General features: G+C 41.9%; 2 protein-coding genes across 7 annotated transcripts in view; both read left to right on the forward strand.

Annotated features, from left to right (window-relative positions):
* Nucleotides 1-208: 208 nt before the first annotated feature.
* On the forward strand, nt 209-9323 carry AMZ2 (archaelysin family metallopeptidase 2). 6 transcript variants are annotated; one of them, XM_033091427.1, is made up of 9 exons: nt 261-288; nt 757-836; nt 1161-1254; nt 1801-2083; nt 2424-2597; nt 2685-2813; nt 5052-5215; nt 6519-6695; nt 7640-7978. In XM_033091427.1, the coding sequence occupies exons 4-9, from the start codon at nt 1801-1803 to the stop codon at nt 7793-7795; spliced, it is 1083 nt and encodes a 360-aa protein (XP_032947318.1). In that variant the 5' UTR covers nt 261-288; nt 757-836; nt 1161-1254; the 3' UTR covers nt 7796-7978. The 6 variants fall into 6 exon arrangements, with proteins under 6 accessions (XP_032947319.1, XP_032947322.1, XP_032947320.1 ...); XM_033091428.1 differs by lacking the exon at nt 757-836 and having other exon boundaries at nt 209-288; XM_033091429.1 differs by lacking the exon at nt 757-836 and having other exon boundaries at nt 255-372.
* Nucleotides 9324-10635: 1312 nt separating this feature from the next.
* Nucleotides 10636-16313, forward strand: part of ARSG (arylsulfatase G) — a 95352-nt gene continuing 89674 nt past the window's right edge. Inside the window, exon 1 of the mRNA XM_033090530.1 lies at nt 10636-10974. The gene's annotated coding sequence lies outside the window, so the exon portion shown is untranslated. The remainder of the gene's footprint in view (nt 10975-16313) is intronic.

The raw sequence follows: 16313 nt of genomic DNA on the forward strand, positions 1-16313 counted from the left end.
GAGCCGATTCCGGCGCCTCGTCGCCCCCTGGCGGGCCTCCTCTACTCTGGGAGACAAAGGCCGCTAACGCCACTGAGACCTGGACACTGCGCATGGGAGAAGACCTTACGCTACGGGGCGTGGCAAGGGCGTGACGGGCTCCAAGGGGCGGGGCACGCGAGGCAGGGAGGGGTGGGGCGTGGCGTTGCGCGAGGGGGCGTGGCAAGGCGTAGGGCGTGATGCGCACGCGCGCAGGGCCCGCCGCGGTAGGCAGGCTGTCGGGCGACGTCGAGGCCTAGAGTGGTGCAGGTAGTGCGGTGGAGACGTCAGAAGCTGGCGGGGAGCTGCCGGGGCTGGGCTGCCCATTTTAGAGGATGGGGACGGTCGCCATCGGTGCGGTGGGAGGAGCATGTGGGTGGGGCAGCCGCGGCGGAAGCAGGGAGGACAGCGGGGGCGGTGGTGTCTCCTAGAAGCAAGGCCCAGCCTGTGAGGAAGCTCCTCCGGGAGCAAAGATAAAGCGAGAGCCGCTGGGGGAATCCCCTACTCCACCCCTAACCGGGGACCCGGTCGTGGCTGCGTGCGGCCAAGCCCCAGCTGCGAGTTGCTCTAGGCAACCAGCTCTGGTGACTAACGTGTCCTGATTTCCCCTTGTGCTGGTTTTAGCACCGACAGATTTGCAGGCCATCAACCGACTGAAGTGACCCCATTTTGTATGCTACCGCCCCACCTGGAGTAGACCTGGGAGGCTTTTTAATTTCTTCTTTTTTTTTTTTTTAGCACTACTCTTTAAATATTAGGGCGAAGGCACCCCAGGCAACGCCTTTCCGACCAGGCCCAGACACGCCTGTCCCACCAAGGTAAACACTTCAAGGGGCATCTTTCTCCCTGATGACGGGAAGAATACAGGCGGGCACATCTTGCTTGTAGAAGTCGCATTTCAGCCCACTTGTTGGGCAGTGTGAGGATGTTTCTGTGCTCCCATCAGAGCTTTGATAGAGAGACCTCACTTTTGGATTTTTTTCCACACTCTGGAACCCCTAGGATTCAGATGTCCTAACCTGAACAGCCATTAACGTAAATTTTCCCATCCACAGTCTATCTTGACACTGGAAAAATCTAGATAACTCGAGAGTACGCTAGGTTCCAGACAGATGTCCAATTTTTTCCCTTTTCTGACTCAGAAAGCCTCGAGGTGGAACAGCTGTTTGACCCACTCATAGGGGAGGATGAAAGCTCTGCCTAAGAACACAGAGTGAATGGAAGAGACCTGTCACTGTGAGTCTGGCTTTTGATTAGTCACCTGATGTCTTCCCCAGGGTGACATGACTTTGAGATCATAAACTTCAGTGGCTGAGGTATATTAATAACATCAGCCTGCAGTGAAGCTATGGAATCGGGAAGCCTTACATCAGTTCTCTGTTTGGTCTTGGACATCTCTGAGTCACATTGGGAAGGATGAGTATTTCTCACATGGCCTTAATTAGAAAATTCACAATAGTGTTATTACCCACATGACAAAAGGAAATTGGAAATCAGGTCATGCTCTTATGGTCACCACTAGTTTGTATAATGAGATCAAGTACCGTAAGAGATGGAAGAATGCATTTCATGATTTTCTTTTCACTTTTTCAGATCCCCTCCCCCAAGAAATTGATTGGAAATGGTGAAAGCAAACAGTAGTTTGGTGTGGCCCCTCTAAGGCATTAGCAATCAGTCATTCCATTCTAGGGAGAAATTAGAGGTGCATGTGGAGGAAAAGTGGGTTAAAGTCACCCGCGTGGGTCTGCATTTCATATTTGACTACATGTGTTTTCTTGGTAGATGAAAACAGTACGGCACTCTGAACACACACTAAGAACAGCTCTCATCTCAAAGAACCCAGCGCTTGTATCCCAGTATGAGAAGTTAGAGGCTGGAGAACGGCGTTTGATGAATGAAGCCTTCCAGCCAGCCAGTGATCTCTTTGGACCTATTACCGTGCATTCTCAATCAGATTGGATCACCTCCCATCCTGAGCCTCCCCAAGACTTTGAAGAGTTTTTCAGTGATCCTTACAGAAAGACACCCTCTCCAGAGAAATGCAGTATTTATATACAGTGCATTGGTATATATTGTAATATTGCTGGATTTGGTTTGTCTTTGCAGTGGTGGTGTTGCCAGGGAGACTTTGGGCTTTTGACCTTATTCCAGGGGACAGTTTATATGGTCATTTCTGACATTCATTCCAGTGGTAGAAGTTTTGTAACCAAACTGCCTTAAAAGAGGACATTTTGTTTCTAGCTCATATTTACATCAATGAGTGATAAAGGTGTTTTAATTTGTCTTTTTTTCTGAAAACTTGGAGTTGGTTTGTTTTCAACCCCAAATTTCTAATTATAGACCCAGGTAAAGACAATATTTTAACCATCTTAAAGTCTGTGTTGAAATGTTCTTCCATGTTATAGGACCTCTAGGAAATACCCAAATTATCAGTGAAGAATATGTTAAATGGCTCAAGAGCTACTGCGAAGCATTTTTCTATGGCTTGACGGTAAAACTCCTACCACCGGTTCCTGTCTCTGCAACGAAGTGCTCTTTTAGAGTCAACGAGAACACACAAAACCTACAAATACATGCAGGTGAATTAAATGCCTTAACAATTTGAGTTGAGTAAGGGATATGGAGATACATACACATTTGTTTATGTACATTCCTTTTTAAAATAGGGCACATCCTGAAGTTCTTAAAAAAGAAGAAACCTGAAGATGCCTTCTGTGTTGTGGGAATAACAATGATTGATCTTTACCCAAGAGACTCCTGGAATTTTGTCTTCGGACAGGCCTCTTTGACAGATGGTATTCTTTTTTTGACATGGTGGTAGAAAGTTCAAGTTGAGAATATTTGAAGGTGTTGAATGAGGGAAGAAATTCCAACCAATTATAATTTTGATACTTAAAACTGTACGAGATTTCTAGTGCATCACCGTGCTGCAGTGAGAAGTGTGTTGTTGATAGATTTGGATGATATGGGTTCCTCCCAGGTCGCCCATGCAGCTAATAATACCTAATTCAAGAGTCATTTTGAGATAATTTACATAGAAGTGCTAATATATATAAAGTGTATGTATGCCTGGTGCATATACAGGCAGGCATTCACAACAGATGGGAAATGTAAGTAATTCAGTAGCAAGATGAATTAAATTAAGGATATTTGAACTGTCATGAACATAAGTGAAAATCGTGCTAATTGTTTTTCAACTCTTTTTGTAGTCATCTTGCATAGAGTAACACAGATGGCTTTATAAGTGAATGCCTCTTATCCTGTGTCTTTCAACATTTTGCTATTTTTTTTGAAAAAAGTGAAGTTCAGTCTTTGAGATATAATAAACTTTGATTCATTAGGAACACCGCATGGTAATATTGCATGTGGGAAAGCATCCGGAAGCAAATCATATTTTTGCTATATTTTTTTTTTTTATATTTTTATATTTTTCTTTTTGCCTTTCTCCACTTCTCTTCTCCCCACACCTCCATTTTGCTCTTATTTCTGTACCCTTATTCCCCAGGATCTAAGACAGGTTTGAAGGGGAAAAGTCCAGTGAGCTATGGGGAGTGATTGGGGAGTAAGTACCAGGGACTGGACTGTATGAGTACCAAGTTTATGGATTGTCTGCATGTAACATTAGCCTCTCTATGACAAATGTTTCTTTTGATTAGATATCTTTCTCTCTTACCCGTTCATCAGAAGTGGGGGCCCAGGTTAGATATCTTTCTCTCTTATGCATACGAAGTGGTGGTCCGGGGCAATAAAGAGTCTCATCTTCCCACCAACTTTATCCTGAATTCTCCATTACATTTTTATAGCCCAGCCCACCCCCAAGACCCTGTCAGCACACTCTTCTTGGAGACTTGGGTCATTGCTGTGTTCCTGAGTTTCGTTTGAGCTAACTATCAGAATTAAATTTGTATGAGCTAAATGTTTTCTCCTCTTTTATCGTTAATCTTATAGAAATGAAAGCATTAAAAAAAATTGAAAACTATATGTAGATGTTGCTACCTGTTGTGTCTTATACATTTGAGGAGATCAGGAAACATTTCCCCGAAACTATTTCCACTTTATTTCTTTTTTAAAATTAAGTTTCTTAGATATGCATGATGTACAAGATAGTAAGATGGCAGGATTGATCTGCCATGCAGCGACTTTATTCTCTCCTTTCCAAGAGTGAGGTGAGCTTTGAACCAAGAGAATTGGACAAACCAAGTTGCATTGGACAAACTTGTTATGAAATCATTTCCATAACAAATATTCATATTACTTTCAAATAACAACTGAAAGAGAGGCATAAATAAAAGTGAGAACATAAGTCATATTATAAAGCAGTTGTCTGTAGAATGACTTGTAAATAAAACGTTGTTCCTCATGTGTGTAAAGATGGTCGATAACGAGCCTAAGACCTAACACAGGAAGTCAGTTACAAGAGTGTTTATTCTGGTCACCACCCAACACCAGGCACGTAATAAAGAGTTGTGCTGTGTTTAAAAGTGGGGAGGAGGGGCAAAGGTTCTGTGTTCTGTCTAAAGGCCTGGTCCAAAACATGGTCTCCAAACATCGGGGCAGTGAGTGGCACCGGGTTTTCTCAGCAGCGTCGCATGAGGGCAGTACAGGCACACTCACGGACACATAGGGCATGGAGATCTGTTCATTGTGTGTTTAAAGGGAAAACTCACGAGCATGTGTTGTTCATGTGATCATTTTCATTTCTTTTTTGGTGTACTTGATTTGGACTGTTCCTTGCGGGGGAGGGGGCGATCTTTTGTGGGAAAACAAAACCCACTGGAACTTCTGGTTTCTCAAGAATTTGACCTCAGGACCATTGAGTGTTCTAGGGCAGGGCAAATTGGATAGTACAAGAAGGTTTTGATAGGGACATCTAGGGCAAAAGTCCTCCTTTGTCTTGGCAAGCCTCGAGCATGCTGGACTGCATGGACGAGGACAGATATGCATTCATTGACCAGATGCCCCAGCAGGCTCTCCTTTGGTCTTCCCTTCAGGAATCTTACTCTCATTCTGTGTGGCTTGTCCTCTTTTTGTAGGTGTGGGGATATTCAGCTTTGCCAGGTATGGCAGTGATTTCTACAGTTCACGCTACAAAGGCCAAGTGAAGACACTGCAGGAAAAATCTTCACATGACTATTCCGTTTTTGATAACTATTACATTCCTGAAGTGACTAGTGTTTTACTGCTTCGGTCCTGTAAGGTAAGTTGTTTGAAAAACCCAACAGGGGTAGTTTTTAAAGGGAACTTAATTCCCTAAGTTGTACAACAACAGTCCTGAAGGTAATATTATCAATGAGTCTGTATCATTTGTATATTTTTCGTGGCTATTGCTTGACTGAAATGATCAATAAAACCAGAATTTAAATGTATACCTTCATATGGAAATTTACAGTAGCTGTGCTAGATTTGTGTCCTGTTAGTTACATGCAGCTTTGGCTGTACCCACATCCTCACCATTAGTTTAATTCCAGAATTCTGGTATGAGGAGGTGACCTACTCTTTCAGGCTGCCATGGTCATCAGGTCAAGCTGCCTTGCTGGGGCCTGGAACACCTCTGCTCTCTGGCTTCAGAAGGAGAATGGCCTTCCTGTTGGGCTCCCGGCTCCCTTCTGCTGCAGTTAGTTCTACTGACAGTTGCAGAAGTCTCCCCCACCGCTGCACTTTGAAAAGCTTGTCTTATGCTTTCGTTTCCCAAAGCCAGGGGCATAGGCTTTTCTGCTTTCTCCAGTACTCTTTTGGGGTTGGAGAACTCCACCTCACAGAACAGTGTTTTCAGTGTATGTCCCCTGCGTCAGCATCACCTGGTGTGCTCGTTAACATGCAGGTCAAGCCCCTCCTCCTAGACCTCCTGATGCAGCATCTCTGGGGAAAGGATCCAGGATCTAAACCGTAACACGGACCTCGCTGGTCTGGAGCAATGGCTCTCAATCAGTGGCAGTTTCACCACCCAGGGATCATTGGGCAATGCCGGGAGACATTTCTGGTTGTCACAGTTGGGGAGGGGATGCTCCTGGCATCTATCCTGTGAAAATAAGACCTAGCCGGACCATCAGCTCTCATGCGTCTTTTGGAGCAAAAATTAATATAAGACCCGGTATTATATTATACCCAGTCTTACAGTAAAATAAGACCAGGTCTTATACTAATTTTTGCTTCAAAAGATGCATTAGAGCTGATGGTCCCGCCAGGTCTTATTTTCGGGGAAACAGGGTAGTAGGTCTATCCAGGGGGGCTGTTCAGCATCATACAGGGCACAGGACGGCCTCCTTTCCCCAAAGAATGATAGTACCAAGCGGATCTTGGTCTTGAGGTTGAGAAACCCTGGTCCAGGAGTAATTAAGTGAAGTACAGTGAGGAAGGCAGTAAGACATTTAAGGAAATGAGGGATTAAGTCTTTGGGCAGATTCCTGTCAGTTTGTTTCTTGGAAAAGCAAGAAAAAGGAGTGTGTAACTGATTGCTGCTGATGGTGGCGCTATAAAGCCTCAATGTGAATGTCTTGCAGACTCTAACCCATGAGATTGGACACACATTTGGAGTTCGACACTGCCAGTGGCTCGCGTGCCTAATGCAAGGCTCCAACCACTTGGAAGAAGCCGACCGGCGCCCCCTGTATCTGTGCCCCATCTGTTTACGCAAGTTGCAGTGTGCTATTGGCTTCAACATTAGAGAGAGATACAAAGTAAATCCGGGGGTTGTCAGCAAAGAGGAAGTGGTTATACAAGTAGCAAACTACGATTTTTTTATAGGGCTGGTCTCTGAGCTGTCATTTATTAGAGGAAATTAGTACATAGGTAAGCAGGAAGTTGCCGCTTCAAAAAAAACATGCAAAGAAATAGCTTCCTTAAAAACTTTGACTTGCCTTCCAGTGCCTCACACTTGTTCAATGAGAAATGGGGGAAAAGGTTTCTGTATTTGCCATTTGTATAGGGCAAGAGAGCTTGACTTTGCAGAAGGTAATAAATATTGCTACATGTGGTGAAGTTCGTTTTGAAAAACAATCTAAATATGTGGAGGTGATTTATCATTCCAAATATGAGAGAAAGGTTCGATATTCATTAGAAGGAAAAGATTTTGAGAAGGAAGAGGGAAAGTGCATAATCTTGGTATGTGTGTGAATGTATGTGTGTGTCCACACCTTCCCACAAACGTGTCAGTATATATACATCAGGTAACGACTCATGGGCACGGCCTCTCATTCAGGTGACTGCAGTGCATGCTTGTACACGTATCTTCATGTGCATGTGTCTACCCTTAGCTGTGTGTGCACTTATGTATGTGTGCACATTCACAGACAAAAAGCACAGTATAATATGGAACATTTAGCAAGTTGAGAAAACACTTGTCCTCGCACCCTAAAAAACTGGGAGGATTAGTGTATTTCTTTTTAATCTCCTCTGCATACTTGTGACTGTCATTTGTAATTATAGTTTGTATATTTTTGGTGCGTGCTCTTTCACTCAGTATGTCAGTGCATATTCATAGGCATCTTTATCAAATGGAACATCTTCGTGGGGTAATGTAAGTCAGTGATTGAGATAACCTGATTTAGAAGCCAGTGTTTTCTCTTGCCTAAAACTATTTTGCTGTGCTTTGTTAACAGGAGTCTGTGTTCTGTTTTTTAAGGCGCTGGTGAGGTGGATTGATGAGGAATCTTCTGGCACCCCTGGAGTTACTCCGAAACATAGTCGTGAGGATAATGTGAATTTACCCAAACCTGTGGAAGCCTTTAAGGAATGGAAAGAGTGGATAATAAAATGCCTTGCTGTTGTCCAGAACTAGGCACTTCAAATAGGAGTAATTAAAATAAAGACTTGCACCTTGTACTTTCCTTTGGGTAGAGGACTTCATTGGAATAAACTTCACTGACACTGCCCTGTAATGAAGTAAAACAGAGTAGAAGCACCTCTAAAGCACCTGAACTTGAACTGAGGCTCATTTTGAATAATAAAATCTCTAAACTCTTTCTCTTCTGCCTTAGTAGCCTGGTCTGTGGCAGCCAGTACATCACTTCCATTCTTCAAATGTATTTAAAGTCTTCTGAGAGAGCTAGGACTAGCAGAAACTAGTAAGTAAATGAATACTGTAAACATTGCTGTATATGTCCCAAGAAAGGATTTTCAAGGAACCTAATTTCCAGGGGATGATTTCTGCTTAAGTTTTTAGAAAGAGGTGGTCCCCCTGTTAGATCCAGCCAGATGGCCTTCTCCATTCATGTCCGTTCTCCTTTTCTATGAACTTTCTGTACCTTCTGGGCTGCCTTACCTCCTGTTTTTCTTTGCTTAGTGTCAGCTTCGCCCTGAAAGAAACAACAGCTTCTGTTGGCTTTTAGCAGCTTAAAATGTGACCTCTCTAGAATATTTACAAATGAAAATAAGAGTGGTACTTGTAGTACACCAACCTTTGTAGAACAGGTACATTGCAATTGTCAGCTTTACACGACAGTCATTTGTGAGGGTTCTTGCAAATAATTTGTTACAATGGTCCTTATGTTTATGAGTGTTGCACTTTTTCTATGGGATTAGAGCAGCTGTTGGGTCCATTCCCACAATAATATCTTTCTTTCTTCTTTGCAGTAAGTTTACTTGAGTGGGGGAGAGAGTGTGATGGGGTTACCTGTCGGTGTGCCAAGAATAGCCAGGATACCTGTCAGGCTGTGAACATCAGCTGCATTTCCACGGTGGGGCTCAGGGTGACAACCTCGAATGTGACAAACCGTCTCTAGATCAATATGTCCCAGAAATGGAGACATTAGAGCAGATCACTGGACTGAATGCGGTGAGCAGAGATCATTTCCCACTTTCCCATCTTAACCTTGAGGGCGAAGCTTCAAGGTAGTTTTTATCACGAACTTTGAAACCTAAATTCTTTCGCTGTTATTATTTATGCAGTATGACTTAAACCATAGTTTGTAACTGAATGAATGGATTCCCTTACATTCTACTCTACTTGAGTAACCTGAGTCATTTAGAAAAATAGAAAATGTTGGTTTGCGATTAAAAGTGATTGGAAAGTGAATACTTTATCATTTAACACTGAGAAGTGAACTCATGGAGCATGGACTTTATGTACATTCTGGTATGGGTTTATTTTCCCGAATGATGTATTTTCCCCAAATAATGTATTTTTGACCATTGTCCATTCCGCTCAGTTTTTTTTTTTTTCATTTTCCTATAAGGTAAGTGCAGTTTTAGTCCTGTAGGTCATTGTTACTGTGATTCATTTTTTTGTGCTTCCCAGGTATTTTGTTTTTTTATGACTTGAACTGTTGTGGCAACCTGGGTCAAGCAAGTGTATTGGCACTATTTTTCCAGCAGGCTAAGATGGTTAACAATTTTAGCAATAAAATATTTTTTAATATATAATGCTATTGCACACTTTATAATAGACGACGGTTTAGTGTAAACATAGCTTTTATATGCACTGAGAAATCAAATAGTTGTGTCACTGCTTTATTGAGATATTCCTTTTATTACTGTGGTCTGGAAACGAACCCCCAGTATTTCCGAGGTATGCCTGTAGTTACAAACCTAAAAGAACTCAGATTTGGCAAGGTGTGTAAATTAGGGGTTACAGTTGTCATGCAAAGTGTCATGCGGGGTCTCTGGTCCCGCTCCCTGCATAAGAACACAGGATATGGTGAGGCCAAAAAGGAACACCCACGGAGCCATAGATAAGGGAGTCATACCACTATAGTCTGGCTGGCGGCTGGGTTGGAGACACAGGAAACAGGATCCACACGATCTGCAACCTGCCGTCACTTCTCTGCCAACCAACCAACCCCACTTGCTAACTGCAATCTGCTCTTGCTAGCTCAGCCACCATCTGCTGCTAGCGTAGCCACGGCAGTTATATTAGTGACCAATGGCTCACTGGTTACAGCTGATGGCCAAATAGCCACAGCTGATGGTCATCTGATCACAGTTGGTGGCCATTTACTACCAGAGCCAGCACCTTTCCACGTGAGGCCGAGAGCCTGGAAACTGCACTCCTGGCTCTGTCCCCACACAGTTATTTTGATAAGATGTAATGCCCATTTGTACCTACTCTGCACTGTGAGACCAGGAAAAAGATCGTGTATTAAAGAATCATTTAGTCTCGTTAAAAATTGGACAAACATAAGTTTTTTAACAGGCATTTATTCAGCAATTATCACTTACGTGTTGTGTATAAGTAATTATTGGGTTGTATGTACTTTTGGACAATTTCTTAAGAGTTGAGTTTAAAGATACAATTTGTTTACTGCAACTAAATTTTATGTCCCATAGATAAATCGTTGTAGTTTTAAAAATGGTTTTCATTTAGTAACAAACTGAAGTCTGTGCAGATTTTCCTATTTAAATGCTGAATGAACAAGGTATTTAAGAATGAAGATAATAATTGTTCAGTCCACAGCCCAAACACTATTCTAGAAGTAAGGGAGTATGAAATGCTGTTCACATTGGCGCCTATGGAATTAGTAGTATTTCTATAGTCAAGGGAAAGATTAGGTATTTAATGGGGAAGGTTAGACAGAAGGTTCTTGTCCAGCTTGTTCTGTAAAGCGCAAATTCCCCTGACATGAATACTTTTAAATTGCTAACCCTTTAGGGCCAGCAGGCTAGGCTGTTCCCTCTGAGGAGCAAGGATACTAAAACGCAAGCAGGCAGCTGCGGGTCCTCCGACGGCCCCGCGCGCTGGCCCTTCCCCCGCAGGCAGCTGCATAGGTGTCCTGAGCTGCGCCTGAGCAGGGAGCAGACGCCTGGACCAGCAGCTGTGAGCCAGCGCCCCAGTGAGTCCCTGCTTCTGCTCAGGAGACGTCTCCTCCGTGCGCCCAGAGCACAGGCCTGCGACTCCGCCTCCGGGGCGCTGGAACCACAGGACCGCGGAGGCGAGCACCGTGCCGCACTCACGAGTCCGCGCTCCTGTGGGCTGCGCCCAAGGCTAGGCCTTGGAAAATGAGTCTGGACTTCAGCAGAGCAGTAAGTGGAATCAGTTCTTGGGTAGAGCATTTACAAAGTGCTTTCTAAGAGTTTGAATCTCAGGCAGTTCCTCTGTTCTGATTGAGAGCACAACTGTCCCATACAAACACAGATGAGCCACATAGTGATTTAAATTTTACTAGTAGCCACATTAGCAAATTTAAAAGGAAGTAGTTGTAATTAATTTCAATCATGTATTTAATCCAATACATCCAAAATATTATTTCAACATGTCGTTAATATAAAAATTACTGAGATTATTTTCTAGTTTGGTACTAAGTCTTCAAATTCTGCCGTGTATTTTCCACGTACAGCACAGCCTAACTCAGTTCCGCTGGGGCACATTTCAAGTGCTCAACAGCTTCACGTGGCCCGTGGTTACTGCACTGGGCAGCCCCAGCTCCACATCAGTGCCAGTCTCGAGTCTGCATGGAAGGATGTACTTGGAAGTGGAATGAATAGGAGAGAGAAACTTTTTTAAGGAAAAGGTCATGCATGCCTCCTGGCAGTGCAGTGAGTGTTGACATTCAAGCCGAAAGGGCCCGTGTGGGTCTCGAGTCGGTATTGATTGGCATTTGGATCTTGTTCTCTAAGGCGGGTTGTTTTTCACCCACGCCTCCTATTGCCAAGAGCCTGGTACTTCCTTTAAATAAGTTTTCAGTTTTGGACAGCAGAATTGTAAAGTGTTAATAATGTGAATATTGCCGAGTTCATTCACAGATGAGGAAACAAGCCCATAGAGGCTACGTAAACTGGGCGTAGTGACGACACCAATGGCAGAAACGGGACCAGATTCCACCTTTCCCTGATTTCCAGTTCTGCTTTTTTTCACTGTGCTGCCTGACCTCATAAGTAAAATAGCACAAACCTAACCAGTTTTTTTGAGGTTGTTTATGGAAGAGATTATGAGGTTAAACTTTAACCTCTTTTCTGTTCAAGTGGGGCCATCTGGGGTTGTTTGAAGTCAGAAATCAGAGTACTTTGCTTTAGCACCGAAAAAGAGGTTCGTTGTTCAGAAAAGCACTTGCTCCCAGTTGAGCTGTTTTAAAAGACAGCATCATGAAAAAATGTCTACTAGGCGTAGGTTAAAACCAAATCTGCTCCAGCGATATGTTAAAACGCAGAGCGCTCATTTGCATACCTACCCCAGTACTCATTTCCATCCACTGTTTAATCTCTGATGGACCTGTTTTCTTCCCTACACTGACCATGTATGTAGGACATTATCACTGGGCACTTGGCGACCCACCTCCGGTGTTGGAACAGTAGGCTTTGAGCACGGCACTGTCAGGGTCCACTATGGTGGCCCCAATGTTCATAGCAGCACCAGCCCCTCCCGAGCTGTAATTGGGAATAGATGCCAACATTTTTCTTTGAAAAAGGCAATGAAAAATGAAGAACTCATTCATTCATTCATTGAAGAATATTTTTTGGATCATCATCTACTATATTCGAGGCCCTAATCCAAACCTTGGGAACGTAGCAGTGAACAAAAAACTGCTACCCTAATGTCCTAGTGGAAGAGACAGATAATAGAAGAGTGAACAGATAATTTTACAGCACAGTGTCAGAGTAAAGGGATAGAAACACGTGCTTTCTGGGGTAGGATAGTCAGGAATGCCTCCTCGGTGACATTGGAGGAGACCAAATTGTACTGTGAGATCCTGTACATGTTTAGGGAAGCGTGTACCGGGCAAAGGGAACCAGAGATGCTAAGGCCTGAGGCTTGTGATTTCAAGGAACAATAAGACCAGCGCAGCTATAGTAGTAAGAACAAGGAGGGAATTGACAGCATCAGGCCTTCTATGAAGAGCCCATTGTTAAGTGTTTGGTTTTACATGTGATCATGTCTGACTTGTGCTTTAAAATGATCATTGTAAGGCTTCTATGTGGAAATGAAGGTCAGGGTGTGGTGGTTGGAAGCAGGCAAAACAGTTTATTACAGTAATCCAGCTAAGATGGTACTCGCTTGGATCGGGGTGCTTGGTAGTTTGACAACAGCAGTCAGGTTCTGAATATATTTAGGAAGTAGAGCCAATAGGATTTGTGGAGGAGCAGGTTTGGAGAGGAGCATCAAGAGTTCTGCTGAGGACTGGCTAAGTTGGAAATGCCTAGTTGGCATTCATCTGCTGTCACAGGGGCCATCACGGGCCTGTTTAGTAAGTCCAGAGCTCAGTGGAAAAGTCTGGATTTAGAACCAGTCATCAGTGTAGAGAAGGTACTTAAGAATTTGGTCGAATTCTAGGGGAGTCCGTTGCTAGGATAGTTAGTGTGCTTGTTCTTTTCTTGAGTTGCTGGAAAGGTATGTACATACTATAACTACATGGCCACAGTTTGTATTTTCTCTAAATCTTTGTTGAAAAAGTAAAAATAATCTCTTGTGAGCTCTATTGTAAAAGCCTCTATAGATAAAGAGTTCTGGGATATCAATTTTTCTGTCTAATTTACCTTATAGGAAATCCATAGTCACTGAAGTAATTTTGATTTGGATATGAGAGATTTTTTTTTTGCATGAAAAACGAAGTTGCAAGTTCCTGAACTTGTCACTTTTCTTGTTCTGCACTCTGATGGAGTCATTACAGAAACAGAACACCAGGGGGCGCAAGGTTCCTGCCTTATAAGATAACCCACCTGTTGGAGCTCATAGCCCTGCCTTATATAAACATCTGTTATCCAAGAGAAATATGAAGACAAACACAGAGCCTCTTTTCTCAATGCGATGTATACTTATAGGAGTGACCTTTAAGCATGTAACACGCCTGATTTGTCTTTAAATTGGTTATTTAAAGTAATGCTCATAACCATTTAAAAATTTTAAAGGCAATAGCTTCTAAACTCTAAATTGCTGTTAGTGAGCCTTTTATCTTGGAGCCTTTCAAAAGGATTCATGATAGTTTCTTCAGGAATTTTAGAATAGTTGAGGAGTATAGAAATCTAAATGTAATAAATACCTTCCAGTGACTTCAGTGGTCAACTGGGCCAGGGGAACCCTGACTTAGAATCCATTTTCTATTTTGTCATCATGTTTAAGCTAAAGGAAAGGCAAATGAATGTGCAAAGGCTACATTACACACTAGTGGAATATATAATCCATAACTTTGTTAGAAGTTTTGGAAACACTATCTGAAGGATGCATTTGTGTTTAAAAGAGCACATGATTTTAATCATTACTGGAACAGAGGAATTGTATGTTTCGGGAGGGAAACCATCTACATTTATACTCAAACATTATTAAGTCATTAAGGTTAAAGCAGATTCTCTTTAGTCACAGGAAGTGAAAATTGATAATTAATATGCTCTCAGCTGTTTGATCTTTCCTATCTTAGGCACTTATGCTCTAAGAATCACTTTGACCACAGCGAGCCTTTCCTAGCACTCAGGACTATTAGTTTATAGAGCTGTGCCGTTGCTGGTGCCTATTCATTCCAGTCTCACAGATGCATGGCGCAGGGCTCAGAAACTACAGTCCACAGGCCAAATCCAATGCTCTGCCTATGTTTCTTTACAGCCTGCGAGCTAGCTAGTTTTTACATTTTTACGTGGTTGGAAAAAAATCCATTTTTCATGATGTGTGAAGATTTTATGAAATTCAAATTTCAGTATCCATAAATAAACATTTATTGAACCAGCCATGATCATTCATTTGCATATTGTCTAGGGCTGCTTTCACACTATGGCAGCAGAGTTGAATAGTTGTGATAGTCCACGTGGCCTACAGAGTCTTAAATTTATTTGCTATCTGGATCTTTACAGAAAAAGTTTGTCGATCCCTGGCATGGAGTCTGTGCTATTTACTTAGAAGTAGAACAATTTTTAGGATTATTCTGTAACTGAATGTAGAATATATTTTCACTTATTACTGAATATATTTTCACTTACTACTTTTGATAGGCTTAGCTATTTATTGGTCTGTGGCTACTGTGATATCATTTCATTAATGTATTTTTCATTGAAGAAATAATTAAGTTCAACAAACGCTTCTTGGAAATGTTTATATGTATATGGTAGAGTTAAAAGATTTTGTAGAAAAGAAGCTGTATCTGTAACTTTATTTGGATCAAAGAGTGAATGCTGATGAGTCAGTAAAAAAACTAATCAGTCTCTTTAAATAAAAAAGCTATACATTTATTGCAAATCTAGAAGTACCAGAATGTTCCTAGTATAGAACAAATCAGCAATTCTTTTTTAATTTTCTTCCAAACGTTTAAAACCTTGATTATGGACATACTGAAATTGGCATACATTTTTTCATGCAGTTAACAGAATGGACATCAAGCAGATTGCTCAGAAATCAGTTATAAATATTAAACTGTATTGAACATTCATAGTAAAAAATGTTGTAAAGTGCTGAAGTCATATAAGTCTGCAAAACTGCCACAAGCTCAAAGTCCTCAAGCAGTGACAGAAGTCTGCTACATCCGCCTTGTTTCAGGCGTGTCTTTGTTTGGATGGACACGTTGTCACTTCCTGTTCCACCTTCCCCAAAGGTTTACAGATTGTCCTATTTCTCTGGCTGATGAGATGCTGTACAGAATGGAGCAGGTGGTAATGAACTATGCCACTTTGATTTCAGTGCAGAGAAATATTCAAGCTTTGTGTACCTCTAACCAAACTAGGCTTGTTAATATTGTTTCCCCCTGAGTTGTCATAAATTAACAGTAAAGAGGAATAAGGATGGAGCCGGGAGCATTGACCATCACCTGTAGAGTGAGTATCAGTATGTAGAAGTAGCCCACCTGCTCTCCTCACATTTGCCCTCTTTACAGAAAATTGCTAAAATGAGAAATACTATACATGTAGGGTAAGTCCAAAGAAACAATGACCAGTTGACCTGAAAACTCTGGCAATGTAGAGCAATCAAGGTTTATCTAAGATGTAAATCGTAACTTGTTACTCGTGATGGTAAAATAAATGTCCCTGTGTGAAATACCGAAATGCTTCAACAGTTCAATGAAATATAATTCTGATCAAAGAAGATCCTCAAGTATTCTTAGGTGATAGAACAGATTATTTTAAAATGCTAAGGCAATTTGCTATTCATTATTTTGTCCCCTGTAAATAGCACATGTTGCCTTTAATCAAACTGAAGAATCGTTACATCTTGGCCTTTTATGAGAAGAACTTTACAAGAAGTATTCTTTGAGGCATTTAAAGGATTGCAGAAAGAATGTAAAAATGCTGCTTATGTCCCAGATTATATTTCTTTTGATTACTTTAATCATCCTAGAATAACTTAATAATAAATAGTCGTTTAAATTAAAGACACTACAATCACATATTTCTGAATAATTAAAAGCAATAGGAAACCTATTTTTGAATGCCATTCTGTATATTCTGTA

Source organism: Rhinolophus ferrumequinum, chromosome 21, assembly GCF_004115265.2.
Source record: "Rhinolophus ferrumequinum isolate MPI-CBG mRhiFer1 chromosome 21, mRhiFer1_v1.p, whole genome shotgun sequence".
In the NCBI taxonomy this organism is placed as follows: domain Eukaryota; kingdom Metazoa; phylum Chordata; class Mammalia; order Chiroptera; family Rhinolophidae; genus Rhinolophus; species Rhinolophus ferrumequinum.